The sequence below is a fragment of the Antedon bifida genome, chromosome 5 (genome assembly GCF_963402885.1).
Source record: "Antedon bifida chromosome 5, ecAntBifi1.1, whole genome shotgun sequence".
In the NCBI taxonomy this organism is placed as follows: domain Eukaryota; kingdom Metazoa; phylum Echinodermata; class Crinoidea; order Comatulida; family Antedonidae; genus Antedon; species Antedon bifida.
The window spans coordinates 22258400-22279963 of NC_136230.1; the positions used below are offsets into that span (position 1 = coordinate 22258400).

A 21564-nucleotide genomic window follows, 5' to 3' on the forward strand; every position below is an offset into this window, starting at 1 on the left:
AGGAAAGTTTATTCTAATCATAAAAAATAACAAGGTCTCAAAAGGCCATATTTATAATTAAATAGAGCATTACGTTACACAAAATATTTACTACTGATTGTTAAACTAAATAGAATACCAATATAAAAAAGCATCACTTAATGAAGAACTAAAAACAATAATTAAAACTGTTACGTCAAAATATCGAGCGGCGTTTTGTAAGAAATATTTCTTGAAACTTTTCTTTGATAGTAAAACTTATGGTTTTCTTGGTTTATGAATTTTAATTTTTGAACTCCAATGTTCAGCTAAAACAAAAATATAGATATTTGTTCAGGAAGAATATTTGTACAATACCTATGGAGAACTAGGTTGTGTATCTGAAGCTAAACTACTTGAGTAAATTGTTATTTAAAGAAGGTCATTAGAACAAAATAAACATTACAGTAACTATATTTTACATCATTATTTTTTTCAAAGAAAAATACAGTTTTGAGAAAAAGGTAAACAAAAACAACAACAAAATAAATTAGCTGCAAACAAAGGCCAGACAAAATATGTAGTAATTGATCTTGGATTCTTGATCTTTTCTACTGAACAAAAACATCCATGATGATCGTAGAAAGGACAGTAGGCCTACTGTAGTAGAACGTTCTATTAGGGAAGAGTTACAATACAATTCAACTACTCTTCTCTGGTTCTATCACATAAAAAAGAACGAAACGATGACATCCAAGATCTTACGGTTAGTTTCCTACCTTACTGACAATATTAAGGCAACTTTATGCATGTTTTCCGAGTGTAATAGGCCTACACACTGTCTATGATGATTGTCCACCATGCAGAAAGATACAAGTATGCTTGACATTTACATACTTAGCTTTGTCGGTCTACACAAATTATATTTAATTGCTGAACAATACACGGGTTGAGTACATCTTAAACAAAAGTTATAAATATTAAGATTCGAATCGGTAAAATATACGTTTATTTAAATGTATTTGGTTGATGATTCAACGCAGCATTCCTTATGTTTCATTCTGATAGTTAATGCAAAACATTTGTGAAATATAATACCTTAATATTTTGAAACAATAAAAGCTTTTCGATCGTAATTTTTTAACTTTCGGATCGAGTTAGGCTTCCGGATACGGGATGAGGAGGAGTTGACCGGTAGAATTATTATAAACAAAAAAGAAATCGCTAGGCACTGCCTAAATCACTGCTGTCAATCAAAAAACTCGTTGGAACGGCCCTCTAGAAACTTCAGTCGTGGATATATTGGAGAATATATTATTATTATTATTATTATTATTAAAATGTTTAGGCCTAATTTTTATCGTTGAATAATATTGCTCCGGAAAATTTTAAAATTAAACGTATTAAATTATTTTTGATTATGTCTGTTTTTTAAGTGTTCAATCCAATAGTTTTGTTTTTAATATGGCTAAGATGCGGTTTTGTCATGCATCTAATTTTCCCTAACAGAAATGTGTAGTGCCTGGTGATTAGCTACCAGTTATGTCATCTACATAATTATTATGAGCTCATCACCTATCCTAATCTAGCTGACTCTGGGACTTTTCCCGAGTCAGCTTAATAGCGCATGGGCGGCAAGTCCTTCTCTTTTATTTTTCAATTGTATATGCTATCAATTAACATTATTTTATTGTGTGGTTCGATTTTATGATATGAGCCTCAAGTTTACTCAAGGCATTATTACAGTTTCCGAGAACTATGCGTGTACAAAAAGGAGTTTGTATTTAGGAGATGATTCCATACACCCGGGACGAACCTACTCCTCCAACCTTTACCAACCCTCAACATTCTGACAGCAGTGATCATTATTAAACAGTATTTAATTTACATTACTGACTTCACTTTTCGCCTAATTAAAAATATATAATGAAAAAGAAACAACATAAGAAAACTGTCAACTATTTTTTGTATTGTATTATAGTTTATTGTATGCTTTATGGAAATATACATATTTTATTTAATTTATATATTATGAATGCATTATAATATTCTGTTACAATGAAGGGATTACTACTGTAGTTCAGTATAATTATTTGTAGTAATAGTTATTGATTGATAACAGACAGTATAAATATGAAGGTGTATATTGAGGCCACCCTTTAAACATAATTGAAAATATTGTCTACAATTAGCTAAATTTGATTGACTGGGGGTGAATATATTATATTACAGTAAGTAATGAAACGCTATTTTTTGGTTCAATCCCTAATATTCATCCCTATACAGTTAGGTATAAAGGTTTAATCCCTAATATTCATCTCTATACGGTATATGGTTTCATTCCTAATATTCATCCCTATACGGTATATGGTTTCATCACTTATTCATCCATATATGGTATATGGTTTCATCCCTTATTCATCCATATACGGTATATGGTTTCATCCCTTATTCATCCATATACGGTATATGGTTTCATCCCTTATTCATCCATATACGGTATATGGTTTCATCCCTTATTCATCCATATACGGTATATGGTTTCATCCCTTATTCATCCATATACGGTATATGGTTTCATCCATATACGGTATGGTTTCATCCCTTATTCATCCATATACGGTATATGGTTTCATCCCTTATTCATCCATATACGGTATATGGTTTCATTCTTAATATTTGTAGACCTACTTTTAGTGTGATATCAATATCATGAACTCAATAATTATACTTACCCTCAATAAAAATTACCTTTTATTATAAACTTTATTAACCATAGTCTGAAAAAGAATATATTACAATTAGGTTAGTATTTAGTAACATCATGTAATAAAAACATAAAGATATAGTTATAATGTACAAGATTGTAATAACTAATGTTATGTGGAGTAGCTTTGCGTCAGGGAGTTGAGTAATTGGTCAGATGTTGTGCCCTACTTTATACGAAGTACATTAAGAACACTTGCTGAACAAATTTGAATTGCCGAAAAGTGTTCTCAATGTTCTTCGTATACAAATTACATCAGAGTAGGCCAAAACATCTGACCAATTATAATGTACAACCAATGTACAGTATTGTCAATACTATTTTTTTTTTTTTAAATATCGACCTATCGTTTTTTTTTTATTTACAATTTTTAAACTATTAAATATTGTATGCATAACATAGAGGAATGGCAAATTCTGACTTTAAATGTACATGTACTGCAATATATATAAACACATTATTCGGTAGTAGAGAGTAATTGTGTTTTTCTACTATTAAAGTGTCGCGAAACTATTTCATTTAAATTTGTAGTTCACATTCCATTTTTATTTTATCTTTCTTTTTTAATTTTCAATAAATGGAAGATTAAATAACTTTTTAATATTTATTATTAATATTATTCCATTTTCAGTGTACTTTTGTCAAAATGAATTCTAAATACACAGCTTGTACAACTGTATTCATCAAAGTTCAGCAAAATATAATAATAGTTGTATATGTCTAATATTAGAAATAGGTCAATTTTCAATACTTTGGTTGCTTCAGTTAAAGTACGAGAGGATATTATTTGTTAAAATACTAAAACATTTGCTTTTATTTACATTTTTTCACTTTCAACTCTTCAGTAAGTTTTCAATATTTACAAAGTGAAAGTTGTCTATGAGTCACGAAGACCTGAAGATAGCAAAATTTCCGATTCTGAAGTTACATTTTCAGGTATTTGTGTCCAACATTTGTATTTTATTTTGATTGCAACATTACAGCTTTGTGATGTACTATTATCAACATTTCTACTCACCTCGATACAATATATTTTGTTGTTTCCCTCTTTTGTTTTTTTTATCTCTTGTTTCTTTTGTTGTCAAATCCCATATTTCCATTTCATTTTCTCAAATTATACATCATTTTTTATTCTTTTCGGTTTTGTCCATATTTAGGTAGGCCTCTGTAATCTTGTAGCATATAATTCAGAGTACATGGACAGTGTTTCTTTTTCACCTTTTATATATTTGGCTTGCTGACGTCCATATTTTCAAAATTTATTGCAGGTTTTACTTCAATTTCTACAGTTTTGTCGAACATTTTACTGATGATTGTACACAAATTCAGTTTATATTTCAGTATTCATTAATACAACCACCTGATAGTTAACTACAAAGTATTTTTACTTAGACTTGTACACAATCAATATTGTTGTTAAGCTGCCTTTCATTATGGACACTTGCTTTTTTTCTTTCATCGTTTATTTACTGTAATTTGCTTGCTTTGAGGTTTTAAAGCATTTTATTTTCTCTACATATTTGCAAAACATTTTACCTTAAGTGATGGTTGTAAACAAATTTACCAAATTAAGTATATGATATTTCAGTATTTATTTATTTACACAAACACTGTAACCACCTACAAAGTTTATTATGGTTAGACCTATACACAGTTTGCTTCGTTGTTTGTCATAAAAAATATGATCTAGGTTTAAGCGTCCTTCCTCCAACAATCATAGATTCAGTATTATTTTTACATTTTCCTCAATCTTGTCTTTTGAAATTTGCTTTCTGACATCCAATTGATTGCCGGTTTTACAATGTTGTACCAGCAATCTTTTTTTCTATACATAGATTTGTGAAATGTTACCAGTAGCTGATGATTAAAGTCATATCAGTAAATTATGTTTATATTTCACGTATACAACCACCTGTAGCTACCTACAAAGTAGTTTTTACGGTTGTTGTTTAGCAGCTTTTCATTATTATCAACACTTTCCTTTTCTTTCATCTTTTTTTTACTTTAATTTGCTTCCTCTCATGATTTCCATGTTCTCAAAATCTATTGCAGGTTTTACAGTGCTGTATACTCAACATAGATTTGTGGAACATTTGACCAACTAACTGATGATTTAAACTGATTAAGTTTACCAAATAAACATATGGTATCAATCAGTATTCATTTAATACAACTGTGAAATGTAACCAACTACAAAGTTTCCAATGGTTTAGTTGCTAGTACACAGTTGGTATTGTTGATTAGTAATCATTTTTAATCAATAGTCATTCGAAAGTCTTTCCACCAGAAATCCTAGGCTTAGTATTATTTTTTCTTTTTCCTTAACCTTTTTCATCTTTTAAAATTTGCTTGCTGACATCCAATCAATTTTTAAAAGAAGACGGTTCTAGCATAACAACTGAAACGTTGAGACCTTCTCAACCATATTATTATGTTTCCTTTTGGAAACGCATTTTGTACAAACCTAACTTTACTACCATTTGTATTGTTGTTTAGCCGTCCATAGGAGAAATACGGTATTTCCTCCAGCAATATTTACAAATTTTACATTCGCACGGGTTTAATTTTAATTACATTTTGATCACCTACAGTATGTTGTGCATCATAAGCCAGTCACCACAAAATCCGAGTGTTTATCATTTTTTTGGTTATTTAAAAAAATGTCCCTTTCTGTCAAGTGTCATTGTTGGACAACGTACTGTATCCGTCCGGGTGTGCTTCAATATTTCTTTTTTCTACATCACATCTTTAACGCAGAAAGAATATTCTATCCGAGATATGGCAATCAAATATGATAAACATAGCGAATGTTACTGTAAAACTAGAAAATTATTTTTAATCAATTTGACTATTTTTAATTAATCGGACTACTTGCACATCGCACTGGAATAGATACTTCGTAAAAGAAGCAGATGTCTTAAATATTCATTGGTTTAGTATTTCAAGAGTGAAATTAAAACTACATTGTAAAAACTTCAGATGTCTAGTATTCTCTATAGTAGAATAGTAATTGTGCACACCTACAAGTATATGTTTGTGTTTCGTTAGCTTTTGTTACTTTTTAACAATTCTGTTACACAATTTATGTTTGGCAACAACTTTTTTTTCTAGTTTTACAGTATTGTGATGTATTTGATTAATGTTTCAAATAATTGATAGAATAAATACAGAATTATTGTACAATTTATAACATACAAAGGAGTTTTTTTTAATGTTCAATTCAAATTGTTGATGGAGCCATGTTAAACACTAGATTATTATACATTTTTTCATTTTTCTATTAATACATTTTAGACGATTACACAATAAAAGAAATTTGAATAAAATGGATAGCTGCTAACAAACATTCTTAACTTGTTAAGCCAATCAGAAAGATTATTTATAAAATATGAGATTGACAGATTAAAAAATGGTTTTAAATGAATGTACTGTAGTTGTACAGTGATTTTCCTTCAAAATGGTTTGTTGAGCCATGTGACAATAAAGAAAAATGGATGACCTAATAACAAGTTTTCATGGTAATTAAAAAGAGAATTTTTATATGAAATTATTGCATAAATAAATTGATTTTACAATAGATAATTATCCGCATGTACTTTTAATGTTTCGTTTGTAATTATTCAACAATGTTTTGTTTGTGCAAAATAATCTTGCTTGTAAGTACTGTAAGCAAGTTGTAAATAAAAGTAGGTTTTGTTAAGCAAAACAATAATGAATCCCTTTTTAAAACATTTCATGTATATTATTACCTCACATATTTACTAGTACAAATTATTTACAAAAAAATAAAAATGGTTTGCTAACAATACTAAAACGAAACTTGACTAACATGTTGATATCATCATTAAAAAGTTAATGTATGCAGACAAAGTTTTACACAAAAGAAGTTTTGAAGATTGTATTTTCGCTGTTATTTTGTTTCTCCATTCTCATCGACATCATTTTGAACTTTGACCTCATTTTTTGCTTCTCTTTTAACGATAAAATCACTGTTTACACAATTTAAGGTCATTTGTTCATTCAACATGCTAACACAGTAGCATTGTATGATTTTTCATTTTTCCAAGTGCAATATTTAATAACGTTCATAGCCCCGTGTAGCTTGTGGGGCTCTCCTAGGGACGCCACGTGATGCTTCAGCACCAGCGGCGAATGGGTCGCGAGATCCATAATCCATGCGAGGGCGCTCTGCACGTGCTTCAGCGTACGCATCGCGAGGTGCAGTATAACTGGCATTTGGTCTTCCACGAGCTTGGGTACCTGGTTATAGAAATTACATGGGGAAAAAATAAAATTATATTGAACAAACTCTTGTTGGATTAGAAGTTGTTTTCCTTTCCATTAATGTGGACAGTGGAAACAGCTATTTGTGGGAATATTATTCACAACAAGATTTTCCTTTAAAAAACAGTTGCCGCTTCTTATACAAGAAGTATTGTGGTAACGATTTCGACATTAAATTACATTTTTATAGTTACTGAACAAAGTTTCTGCAGAAAAACTGACGAATATTGTACAGTATTTTTGCGACTTGTGGCTGTGATCATGTAATCATTATTACATACCGATCCCATAAGTAAATGGCTGATAATCAACCATTACATCAAAGTCAACCATGACAACAAATAAGATAGTTATAAACAATATGAACAATATCATTTTTGTTAGTGTGTGGTGAAATGTCGGATACTGTATAAATAACTTTTTTTTATGTAATTCGTTTTAGTTTATCTATTATTTATTTAATTCATCATGTCCTGTAAAGGTTTATTGTTTTTTTACTTATATTTTGTAATCTCACAATGCACTTTGTATTAACTGTATACAAACTGAATAGTAAAATCCCACCAATTTATGTTAAAAATGTATCCAAATTGATTTGTCTATTGCAGAGCTTTAACAAGTTGAACAAATATGCTAGACCATGGTTTACTAGCCCAGAATCTATTTTACTAGACATATTTTCATATGGTACAGCTCGAGTTTTAGGGATGTATTTTATTGTATACAACAATTTTCTATTTAATAATTTCTATTTTTTTTTAATGTATCATTTTGAGAGATAAATAAAATATAGATATTACAATTGTTAAAGAATTGTCTTAGCAGTGTATAAATCATAGTTTGTTTACATTTATATAGAGATGTATTGAACGTATGAATTTTTATTTATTTTTTTCATGTGTGAAACATTTTTTTGCATTAAAAAATGTTTTGAAAATTCTTTGTTTTTTTTTTGTCAGATATTTATATTTTAGAAAGAAAAATTTACCGTATTCCTTTGATGTAGCTGGTTCGGCGTACGGATCCATATAAGCTGGACGGGCTGGGCGTGCTGGTGCTGGACGCGATTCTGTAAAATAAGATTTCAATTATACTAACATCCCATTCCCAAATATATTAATAGCAATGCTCAAATAATTGAGAGTAGTAAACACACTTAAAATATAAAAGGATGCAATTGTAGATTAATAACGTATTGTAAGCATATTTTGAAATCTGTGAATTATTATAGTGTTAATGTTGCAGTCAGCAATTGCCACCTTGACCTTTGTGGACAATGTGATGATAGGGGTTTTGTAGTATGAACAATTATCTATCTATTGAACTGAGAAAACAATTGTGTGAGGTCTAAGGCAGTTACTACTGTTATAAGGACAATAAAGAAACATCATTATGTAACTTTTGCACTTCTTATTGTTTTTGCCTATTCTTTCATTGCTTCATATCCTCAACAGCAGGGCGTTGTTCAAACACAGAACAGAAGGCATCTGAATAAAAGGAATTGTTCCTTTTGTTGTTGAAACACAATGCAAAGTAGCTTATGCTGATTTTAAAACCAAGTTAAAATTATGTCTCAAAGATCAGCAATAAAATAAGCAATATTTTGGTACCAATGTCCTTTTATATGAACAATAACGTTTTATATTTTTTCATGAAATTGTATGCATTTTAACTATTTATATGAATTCTTTTGTATCTTTATGTTTTAATGTTAATGTATAGTTTGTATTGTTTTTAAGAGGGCCTCTTTCAAGTCAGCTGTATTGCTGTAGTACACACTACACTAGTAAAACAAAGTTGAATAAATACATAATGTATTAACATATTAATCATTACAATTAGCACATCAAATTAATGAATATGTTAACTTTACTTTTCAGTCTTTTTATACTGTTATGGTATACAACAATGTAGAAATGGTAAACAATTTTGTCTTTCCAAAATGAACACTCAATTATGTTTTATGTTACCTGCAGGGTATTCACGGTTATACGTTGATGCATTTCTGTCATACTCTTCATATCCAGCAGCGGCAGCACCGTATCCTCTTGCTGCAACTTGGGGTTCACGTCGGGCAGGATACGCTGCTCTTTCTGGAACTGCCTCATTGTATCCTGGACGTGAAGCATATGGGTCCCTAAAAATACGAGAAAAAATATTTAACAGCAACAGAGAAAGCAAACTGAGAAAAATTGGAAATTAATTTATTCATACACAGTGTAGATGAAGAAATCTGAGAATTGAATAAGACACAACCCAACCTACATTCCAAATAAAAAGTCTTTGCTTTTTATGATACATTCACAGTATGGTTAAAATCTGATTCCATGGCAACTCTTTAATATGATATGGCAGAACAGATTAAATCGATACTGCCATATCGTATGTTAAAATATATTAATTCGGGAGAGATAATATACATAAATTTGGAAGCCATAAGAGAAACTGTTAAAAATGCAATAAATTTTTTAATGGAAAGCTCATTTAAGAGTTGTTTATTTAAAAAAAACAAAACAAAAGACAGCTGCCATAGATCTTGGTTTCAAATTCAAAAGTAAAATAATGTACCTTTCACGTGGCGGATAATCACGGTGTGCTTCCCTAGCAACCGGATAACTTCTGGCTACTGCAGGCTCTCGTGGCCTATCACGAGTGGCTGCAACATCAGCTCGAGCATCTCCGTAATCATACCTAGGTGGAGCACGGCCTATAATAAAAAACATCAAACGTTAACTTGATTTTAAAACAATTAAGTTATCTTTATTACTCAATTGTTTTTTCAATTCAGATGTTTTTTTGAATGGTGTACATTTCTTAGTCTATTATGTAATGTATAGCTTTGCATTCGTATCAATATTTTAAATTCCTCTTGCACCTTTAAAACACTAACCTAAAACTGAATCTCGAGGAGGTGCTGGATCTCGTACGAGAGGCTCACGAGCTGGAGGTTCAGCCCGACTTTCTCCATACTCTCTGGCAGAAGGGCGTCCTATGCAAAAAGAGTATTCATAATATTAAAATAGCAGAAACACTAAGATTACCCAGATTCACATATTGTCACATGGGTTGTATGGTAACACAATGGAACTAATAAGGAGCTTTTGTTTTCACAATGCTCTATGCAGCTGTCGGTGTCAAACAAGAATGTCCCGACTTTTGTACTCAACTGCTGCATAGGCTTGTTGCATCATGGAAACAAACAAAAAACAAAATTAATAACAGGGGTGTGAACACATTGGAAATGTGTATAATACAGGCCTCACAGAATCATGGATTTTTTTTTTTTGCCCAAAAGAAACTACAGCTATACTCTATAACCGATGCAAAAATTTGATGTAATTTTACTTTTTATTTTACTTAGTTGTCCATTGAGACTAACCCTTTTAATTTTTAGTTGCCCTACGTAAAGGGCAACTGATTCTGCGAGCTCAGTGTTGATAAATCTCTATTTTAATTCAGGTGATTTGCAATACTATAGTAAAATGGATTAAAAATCACTGAAACGGCTGGAAACTGACACTCCTGTAATAACCTAAAAACATTTTACAACTACAGAACAACTTTGTGTTTGTCGCAACATGCCTTGCATGTACTCAACAAATTCAGTTTTTATCCTGCCAAAATGTAATGTACATTTCTCACCATATAAATGTTTAGCAGGCCTTTCTGCAAGATATTCAGGAGCTCTGCTGTGTGTTCCTAAAAAAGCCAATTAATTTGATAATTATCAGGGAAAATTTTCTTTTGCCAATAATTGCCAATCATTCTCAAAACAGTTTGCATTATCTTGTCTGCTCTACAGTACTGCATTTACACAGGAATAAGTTTTTTTAAAGTTTTTGCAATCACTACGTGGGTGAAAATGTTTCCCGACGTCACAATCAGTCAGAATGAAACTTAATACCCTATTCAGATTTTCAAACGTGACATCAAGTCGCATCCATTCTGACAAAATCGTGCTTGCAAGCTAAACAATGAATGCTATCGCAATCTTTATCAGTCCCAATAATCACAAATTCGGTAAGTTTATTTATTAAAGGAAGTAATCAGAACAATTTAGATAGCAAGGTACTGTAGTTCTTCTGACTGTTTGTCATCCATAATGATGGCACATAAATCGATGTAATGTTAAATGATTAAAAACATCTTTAGCCGAAAAGTGGTTTTATCTACAATTATGAAAACACTATATCTAAGACAATTTTTAGTCTAGGCCCTAGCTTATGCTAATAGTAATATCTGTCAAACTGAAAGTAGCATCTGAATGCATCAGAAATTGTGATTAGGACAAATTAAAAATTACTGATTAACAACAAATGACATTGTAATCGATCACAACACAATGCACGTCTGAATAGGGTATTGCTTTCGTCTGCTCTGTTCTGTAGGTAAATGTACAACATTAACTACACTGGACATTATTAATCATGCATTATAAGAGAACATTTGCCCCTACCATAGCCATTTTCCTCTTGACCGTATCCACCTCTTGCTGGTGGGTAATCATCTACAGCTTGAGCTGGGTAGGATTCTAAAAAAGAAACAAATAACATAAATCACAGTTTGATAACAACATTTTTTTTTTCATTTTGTTAGTTGCAAATATATATTGAAATAAAATTTTAATGGGAAAAAAGTTATTACAAAACAAATTTACCTGGTCTGCTTCGCTTTACTGGCGGGCCATAATCTTCTTCTTCATAGTGATGAGGAGTAGATAAAAGACCTGCAAAAAAAATAACCAGTTTTATAACTACTTCTTTCTTTTTTTGATTCTTTTTAATTAATTACTAAGTATTGTTAGGCGCTCTGTTCTTTGTGTATAAAAACCTGTATAGAATAGAACTCATTTTCTTCAGTATTTTTACAAAGTATAGATTTTTTAATAATTTACGTTCAATAAAGGTATACATGAATGTTTACCTCTTTCTCCTCCTCCTAGTCGTTGAGCTGGTTGATGATAACTTTCTTCATATTCACCACCTCGTCCTCCCATTTCATGTTCATGATGGAGAAGACTTCTTGGACCATTAGCTCGTGATGGTCCACCTCTGCCTCGCATCATCATTGGTCGTCCATCACCTAAAAGACCTCCTCTGCCTCTTGGGCCACCTCGTCCACCTGGGCCACCTCTTCCACCTGGTCCACCTCTACCACCTGGCCCGCCTCTACCACTTGGTCCACCTCTTCCACCACGCGGGGGTGGTCCACCACGGGAGCCAAAACCACCGCGTGACAATGGCCCACCCCGAGATGGAGCTCCACGCGAGGGTCCACTATAAGGTGGTCCACCTCTATGTGGGCCACTCATGCCCCGTCTCATTAGTGGGGGAGCACCTCCTCTACCACCACTAGTGAAAACAAAATATGTCTTGTATTTTAACATTTGACAATTTAATTCCAAAAAAATAATTACTAATGTTTTGTGTGGAATTAAAATTGGATTTAAAATTTTAAATTCAAATATAGATTGTAAAGAACCTCGTTCTACAACAGTTAAACATCAAATTTAGTGATTGATAATGAAAACGAATTCAATTTCCCTAGAGATACTGTAAACAATAACAAATTCCTTCTCAGTTAAAAATACAAAATAGTACTGTACTTTAGAATTTGATATAATTAAATACTTACAATCCACCTCTCGGTCCCCCTCTGCCCATTGGTCCACCACGTTGTCCCCTTCCTCTACCTCTGCTAGTATTATCGAGAGAATGAAGTGCTTTCAATGCACTGTCAACTTTTAATGGCTTTCCATCTAAAACCTGAAAAATATGACATTTTAATAGTGAATAAACAAAGAATCAGTAACTATGGCTCTTAAAAAGACATTTGCAGGAGACTGTCTTCGCGCAATTATTTCCGATGTTCTGCTGTGGCACCCAAAACATGGGCTTGCAAAACAAGGAAGACCAACACTAGAGACAGATACTGTACTGGTATGCAGAGAGATGAACTGGCTGTGACAATGGCAGATAGGAACTTATGGAGGAGGAATCGAGTCATAAGTTCGGGACTAAGTAAATACAGTAGAGGTAGTTCAAATTGTATTCAATTAACAAAGCTACAGTAAATCTTGGTTCCCACAAGGATGAACTGTAATTTGACCAATCACGACGCGATGAATATGAAAACTGCCACTTTTTATTGGTTACCGTTGTGCCTACAGTACGTTGTGTCCAATTTGGAATTAAGAATTGTATAGTATTATTTTGAATTATGCCAAGCACTTTTTCTTTCAGAGGTACTAATAAGATATGAGTGAGTGCTGTCTGTACTGCATTGAAAGAAGGTAAGAACTGTAGGTAACCTACTACCTGTACATGGGGTATACAGTATGGTAAAGACAAAATGGTTAGCAAGACTTACGAATCCATTCATTTCTTTAACAGCAATATCTGCATCTGCTGGATTTTCAAATGTAATAAATCCAAATCCTCTGGAAATATTGGTCTCTTTATTCTTAACGATGATAATCTCACCAATCTTGCCGAACTTGGTAAACTTCGCTTGCAGTGCTGATTCCAGAGTCTCTGTGGACATGCCACCTACAAACACCTTGCCAGGTCTATCTTTTTCGGCTGGAGGCATGTTTTCTTTTTAAGTAGCTAAACAAATACTGACGTATTAATAAAATAAATGATATGTCACTGTCAGTGAGGCAGAATAGAGAAAGTACTGTACAGTAACAGTATGTATCTTATTCATTGATAAAGTTTAAAATGCAGCTCTACTACTATTACTAACTCAACTGTGATTAGTACTAACTGTAGTGTAAGGATAATTTTAATAAAAGGTTTGATTTAATAATTTAAAAAACAACATTCATGTACCCACTGTACATGTAAATAAGTAAATATCCACACCAAAATATCAGCACAGTTAATCATATTGATAAAATGTACAGATGCATGATTGACCATGCCAATATAAAACTTTATATTACAGTGCACATGTGGTTGACTGTGCTGATAGGCTCATCTGTAATTTCAGTAGGCCAAACATACAGTATACTGTAGTAGTAAAACAAAATTTCATAAATAAAATACAGTACTGTACCAAATAGAACAATTTAACAAGCAGAAAACAAGAAAATCTAGATAGTAAATTTCAGAGTATCATCTAGTATTTAGTAAATGAGTGAAATTGCAATACTTGCACATTATAAATTAATTTCCTTGCACTCTCGATGGCATAACTAAGAGTGCAATAAAACATTAACTATTTGTTTTATTTATTATTCTAGACCTAGGCTAGTCTAGGAACTAGTAGTAGGCCTAGCCTAGGCAAAAAGAAAGAAAAAATTCAACATTTCTATTTTTTACGATTTATTTAACAAAATAAAACTTTTGATCGCCTAAAAAAATAAAATCCAACGGAAAAAAGATGATACGCAAAACACAGTTTATAAATATCAGATTATATATAATAATATACGCCAGCTAGCTAGGCTAGTCACCTATCGACCACAGTATACATGGAGTGGTGGTAAGCCGCCGGGTCGGAAAGCATCACACACGCATCATCATAAATTATAAATATAGTAGGCTCGGCGTGGGCATGCCTTCGCTGTTAATACCAAGTTATCAAGAAACACCGTGCATTATCTATTGTAACACTGTTAAAAAAGACTACAAATTTGATACCGTTTAATGTATAAATTAATAGTTTACCTATTATCAGCAAATTCACTTCTAATATTAGTCTTTAAGTTGTAATTTAGTAAGCCATATAATACTTGAAATAACCACTTCAAAAAAACAAAAGGTTAAGGAAAGACGCAAAGCAGCAGGGAATAGAGCGCCGCGTTTCGGTACATTACAAAACATGAAACGTGCGGTCTAAAATAAAAATTACAGTAATATCATTTTTGTGGTGATTTATTATTAATTACAGAATGTTGAAAACATGTATTTTTAATGAAATATAAAAATCACAAAATCAGCAGTATATTAATGATTTATGTATTGCTTATAATATCATTCAAGTTCATAATTAATTGTTATGTAGTTACATTGCGCCCTCTATCATCTATTTTTTTTGTGTTGGGCAAACTTATTTTGGTGCCAGAATTCGCTATACGCGAAACCGCTACCGCTGAAAATCAGCGTTTTGAGAGACATTTTGTATTTTTTGACCCACTTACCGTGGCCCGATTTTCACCAGAGTTTGCTCAAATTAATGGAAATTTAATATTTTTTGAAACGATATATAATTTTTTATGAATATTATAATAAATAGTAATTTTTCCGGACAGCAAAAGAACCTGAGTAGGCCTACCTTTCTCCCATTTTTCCTACATAAAGCGCCATTTACACTAAATTAAAAAAAAAACACTTGGTTATATATCAGTATAATCATAATCGATCAGTTCTCAACTCTATGTTAGACATCAATACAAACTTGTTATAGGCGCGCCTATATCAGAATATCGTAGAACTTGTATGGGGTTCGTTTTCACGAGACGGTCTATCAATTCAAAAATGTTCAACTCCTCTTTACTGGAATGTTTGTCTCTATTTTTGGTAAGTTCTAAATCAATATTCATCAATAGTTTTCATAATCGATCAGTTCTCAACTCTATGTTAGACATCAATAAAAAAAAAACTTGGTTATATATTAGAATATCGTAGACATTTAAAATGTTCAACTCCTCTTTGCTAGGAATGTTCCCCCTCTATTTTTGGTAAGTTCTAAATCGATATCAATATTTTTCATAATCGATCAATATATAGATGATAGAGGGCGCAATGTAACTAAATACACCCCCTCGACCACAGCCTCCATATCCCCGCCCTCCCAAATTTACATTGGCCTACATAAACTGTATAATTATTAATTTTAGGCTAATCAAAATTGTGATTTATATTGGCATTATTGTAATTAATTGATTTCGAGATGGGCTTCTCTCTGGATTACTTTTGCAAGCCAAAGAGAGAGGGCTTCATTCGAGATAGGCTAGTTATTTTCGAGATTTTAGGGTTTAACGTTTCTTCTTAATTGCTTACTAGACTTGCTCCAAGTCTGTATTTTGTCTTTTTTATGTCATTCAATTCCACACGTCGTCGTTTTGATTTTTGTCTGAAAACTCAAGTAATACACGTATGAAACGCCATATGTGCAAAAATATTTATATTTTTACTAATATTAAGACAAAACTCCGTCTGGAGCCCAGACTACTTGCTTACGTGCATTTGCTTAGTTTAAAATACAATCTTCAATGGCTAAGTAAACCACCAGTTTCAACACACCGTGCTGTCGTCCCCTGCTGAATGAGAAAGGCGCGCATACGATCACCATAGCAACAATGCGCAATTACGCTCGCGTAGACAATGCATAATTGTGACGTTTATTCTATATCTATGGTAACCGTAGAATAAACGGACGCCATTTTCTGTTTCATATTTCTCACAGAAAGCTTATATTTCAAAAAGGCTCTTAAATTATTTGAATATTATCAATACATTTTTAATATCATACTAAGAAATATGATCGGAAGTAACAAGAAAAAGATCAAGAACATCTTTAATGGCACAATTACTTCAAAAGGTAGTGAACAATATCTTAAATTGCAAATTTTAATATACAATTTGTGTAAGCCACACCACTGATTTAGATTTCTAATCGGTTCATACGTACTGCCGCCCCCGGGGGTTGCACCCAAACTCACGCCCGCACCAAATACACCCCTCTCCACATCATCCGCCAAATGTCCGTCCTCCCAAATTTGCATTGGCCTACATGTGTTGTATATACTGTATACCTAAATTACTCAATTATTAATTAATATTATTAGGCCTAGGCCTAGGCCTAACAATTTTCAAAAACTGTGACACTGTTATTAATATAAATTATTGACATGTATTGATTTAGGCTATCCATTTAATTAGCCTGACCTACCTTAAAACTATAGTCTTAAACATTTATAAAAAAAAAATGATATATTGACATGTGACAGGTTCTGGAGAATTCCGTGATGTTCGTTCAACGGATGATGGAAAGTCACATTCTAATAATGCTCTCAACAGAAGGAAGCGAAATGTTCGTTCAACGGATGATGGAAAGTCACATTCTAATAATGCTCTCAACAGAAGGAAGCGGAAATGGCGAAAATTAAAGCCATTAACATCAGACATAAGCCACAAAGGTCCAATCAAAATCAAGCGACCATGGCGGGAAATCAACATTACCAATGAACTGAGAAGTTCAACAACTAAACTGAAGGTGAGTGGCTTTTAGCATTGTATTTTATAGAAGATTTACAGTCGACATACAGTAATGTTTCCCAATGTGGAAGTGATACCAATTTATATGCATCCCCTCGTTCGCCAGCTAAGAGTTTTTAGGATGGTAACAATTTAAATTTAAAAAAAGATATAATAATTACAAATAGTTCATTTTACTTTTTATTACAGATCTTTATCGCCACTCTCTCGAGCTTCGCGTTGCAAGAAACGCTAGTATAGAACCATCCATTCCATTCAGAAGTCGAGGAAATGTTTTAAGACTAACTCACCGTGCTGGAGCTTGCTGAGACATCATGTGGCTGGTACCAAACCAAACAGAAAGTCCATGCGTACGTTGCTGAGTAGTATTGAAGACATTGCTAAGTTGAATGCTGAAATGATGGCTGGTAAGTATGCATCTCCTCACTGCAAGTCGGAAACCCAAGAAGTAGGTATAAACATTGGTAAAATGTATAGGCTCTGTAATGAAAACAGTGTTAGACAGTCAACAGTCTCTAGTAGACGAGGAGATCAAAACGGATATGTTTCAGCACTTATGACACACCAGAGCTACCATCAGTTGATGAAATGATTGGTGCTAATCGGAGTTGCAGGAGAAAGTTGCCACTGCGTAAGAGGTCCAATCGAAGCTGCAGAACCATCACGATACAAAAACACCTGTATAGCTCAACTAGGCAATCTAAACGTGTGTGTTTTAACAATCACGACACACCAGAGCTACCATCAATTGATGAAATTCTTGATGCTGATCGGAGTTGCAAAAGAAAATTGCCACTGCGCAGAAAAGGTGAGAGCTGTGTAGTACCAACCATCATAACACCACGGCATGATATAATGTTTGATATTGATCGGTATTGCAGGAGAAAGGTTCCATTGCGAAAGTAGTTTGATACAGTAAGTATACATGTTTAGTTAAGGTGGAATATCAGTGGCTAATTGAACTACGGAAGAATTTTAAACTTAACATAACGAACATAAAGAAAGATATTTAGTCACTAGATCTAAATCCATTGTCAGACATTAAGGCATGGAATATTCACTAGGTAGTACGCGTATCCTGTAAGAGTAAAAACGCGCGTGTAGGTCTTAAAATATATTGAAAGCCATCGCTACATAAAAGCATGGATTAAGGAATAGAAATCCATGATAAAAGCAAGGGAACGAAGCACCAACTGAAATACACCTTTGTTTATACAGTACACATGAGGAAACCTACTATCTCTTGATATACGTATATAACAGACATGCTGATAAGATATACTTAGGTCTTACATAACGAGTAGTTAACTTTTAGAGATTATGGATTTAATAATAAAAATCAAATATTATATTTTGCTGATGTTTTTTAACTTACTGTAAACATTTTTCTTTAAACTACAGTTATAATTAAATGATCACATTTCAAATTGCAAAAGTAGGCCTAATAGTTCTTTTCAAATATTATTTCTCAACGAAAAAGCTCGCGTTTTTTCTATTTTCTAGCTTGCATTCATTCATTCATCAGTGGAAAATTACTTCCGTTTATTTGTATATAAAATATACATAGAAATTATGTTTGCTTTGAGATATACAAAAACAGATAAATGATAAACTAACAAACATAATTAAAGTGTCACATCACTCTCGTACAAGAGACATGCTACTTCAGTGCCCGAATGGCAGCTGGATAAAAGCTGTTACGAAAAATATCTGTACGACGAGAGATGATGAAATTGTAACGTCTACCGCTTATACGTAACACCTCAAATACATTATGCACTGGAATTTATATTTGAAATGCCTCGCACACAGAACAAAAAATGTTGATAAAGAGAGATAATTCTTAATTATAAAATATATTCAAAATAATAAAACGTTCCATTTAAGTGTAGTGGACATTACAATATTTTTAATTACACATTTTCATTACAAATTATATACCGTAAAATCTCGAAAAGATGTCCATAGACTTGGGGGCTTCTTTTCGAGATAAATGCTGTACATTTTGTGAATTGCTACTAGAACAAGGCCAACAGCCATAAGTCGCGTGCTAAAACGCATAGTGATACCGGACCGATAGACAGACCGACAGACCGACCGACCGACATAGTGAACTATAGAGTCGCGTCCACGCGACTAAAAACGTGATTGTTTTAAACATTCGCCATGCCAATTTTACATATTTACCATATTAGTCTCTTTACCTTGTGTTTGTATTATTATTTGAGATTCATAATCTATAATATTATATAAAGATTGATTGATTTCGAGGTGGGCTTCTCTATGGAGTAATTTTTCAAGCCAAGAGAGAGAGGGCTTCATTCGAGATAGGCTTCATTTCGAGGTTTTAGGGTTTTTTGTAAGAACGCGGCTATCAAGATTCAAGATTCAATTTTATTTACCAATTAAAATAGTATAGGCCTAATATGAGTACATTTTCAAAATTGTAATGTATATTAAAACAATCAATATATTAAAAACAGACATGGATACTACAGTGATGCAACATTTTAAAAGCAACATATAAGACCATAAAAATACTGTAAACATTACTTTTTACTGGTTCCAATAGGCCTAATTAGTTAAAATATGCAAAACAAGGCCAACAGCCATTAAGTCGCGTGCTACAATGCATAGTGATACCGGACCGACAGACAGACCGACAGACCGACAGACAGACCGACAGACCGACAGACCGACCGACCGACCGACCGACATAGTGAACTATACTGACCGAAATTACTGAACATGTTTAAAAATGTTGAAATGTTTAAAAACATTTATATTTTTTTAATTTACACGTGCGTAGCCTGTCACTTTTGACGTGCTCGTATAACGTAATTTCGAGTTGAAAAGTAAGTCAAGAAAACAGAAATCGGGCAAAAAGAGTGCGCAATAACATTTAGCGCGCGCATTTTGTAAACGCTTAAAATTGCCTGAAACGTACTCTTATTTCATCGAAAATAAATTTTGAAAATTTTAAGCGCGCGTACGCATGCGTTACATGCGCTACGCACGTAATTGTATTGCCATATGATGATTCATGCCTGAAATTTATGAGTACCAAATTTTATTTAATTGTGATTCATGGTTGTAAAGATATGATTACAAACGTGATTTCGTTAAATCGTGCGTAGACCGCGTAATTTTTTATTGCGCACCGTGAAAACATAACCACATCGATTCCTGGCCATGATGAATATTCTGTGAAAAATTGACTTGAATTGAAAAAATATAAAATGCTGACTACTATGCTTAATTGGAACAAAGGATCTTTTATATCTCCATCTAATAGATCTATACAGATCATTTTTCTCGGAGCGCATTTTATGATAATTACTATATAACGGGTGTTTTGCGTCTTTCTGAATATTAGTGGTTTTAGATTTAATACACTTATGACATATTTCCTTCAGCGAATAATTCATTTCTGTTATTAGTCCACATTTCTTCACGATGCGTTGGATAGAAGTTTTTTCTTCTTCTCTACATTGTCCATACCATTATTACAACACAACAGAAAGCGATGACACCACTGATTTAATATTGACTTGCCCACTCCAAATTTTATTAAGTTTCCTAAGAAAGAACAGTCGCATATTTCCTTTAGGTATAGTATTTTTACATTATTCAGCCCAATTTAATTCATTGTCAATGGTAATACCTAGATATTTGTAATTATATATACGATTTCAATAACAGAGCCATTTATATTGAGTGGTTCAATAAGTAGAAAACTCTTCCTAAAATCAAATATCATCTTTGTAGTTTTCTTTTCATTCAAAATTAGGCTATTGTCCTTACACCATTCAGAGAAAGCATTTTCAGAATTTCTATCCTTTAAAAAGTATCATCTGCATATTTCAAATAGTGAACATTACTTGTACCGGACAGTCATTTGTATACAGGGTATAAACCAACAGCGTGTTAAGCGTATAAACGCGAACGCATTCTATAACATCCTCGTTATACAAAAAATGCTAGATTACCAAGAAATTATTCATTCCATTGCGATTAACAATATATTTAATTTTATAAAAACTTCACTGTGCTTCGGCGGCAAGAATATGTGTTTTAATTTATGTGGTCTTAATGTATTATATTAGATTATTATTTTATATTAAATAATGTTTTTGAACACATTTACGGCCGCCATCTTGTTGGTTCACCCCGCCCACCCCTCCCCCCTCCCCTTGTTGGAATCACTTTTCAGTCTGGAGTACGCCCTCTAGCATTCGGCTTACAGCTCACTGGTTTCAGCACAGGCGTTGCTGCTCTCTGAATGAGAAAGGCGCATTATCTATAGGATCACCATAGCAATAACGCGCA

At 32.7% G+C, this 21564-nt stretch overlaps 1 protein-coding gene across 4 annotated transcripts; it reads right to left on the minus strand.

Annotated features, from left to right (window-relative positions):
• Positions 1 to 2025: 2025 nt before the first annotated feature.
• On the minus strand, positions 2026 to 14815 carry LOC144842013 (uncharacterized). Of its 4 annotated transcripts, XM_078698350.1 has the most exons (13): positions 14683 to 14815; positions 13379 to 13628; positions 12644 to 12774; positions 12203 to 12360; positions 11933 to 12166; positions 11667 to 11735; positions 11466 to 11540; positions 10652 to 10708; positions 9900 to 9998; positions 9578 to 9716; positions 8980 to 9146; positions 7998 to 8078; positions 6187 to 6985 (listed from the first exon to the last, which is right to left on the minus strand). In XM_078698350.1, exons 2-13 carry the CDS (start codon positions 13598 to 13600, stop codon positions 6801 to 6803), a joined length of 1617 nt encoding a protein of 538 aa, XP_078554476.1. In that variant the 5' UTR covers positions 13601 to 13628; positions 14683 to 14815; the 3' UTR covers positions 6187 to 6800. The 4 variants fall into 4 exon arrangements, with proteins under 4 accessions (XP_078554478.1, XP_078554476.1, XP_078554475.1 ...); XM_078698352.1 differs by lacking the exon at positions 6187 to 6985 and adding an exon at positions 2026 to 2738 and having other exon boundaries at positions 11933 to 12360; XM_078698349.1 differs by having other exon boundaries at positions 11933 to 12360.
• Positions 14816 to 21564: the final 6749 nt, after the last annotated feature.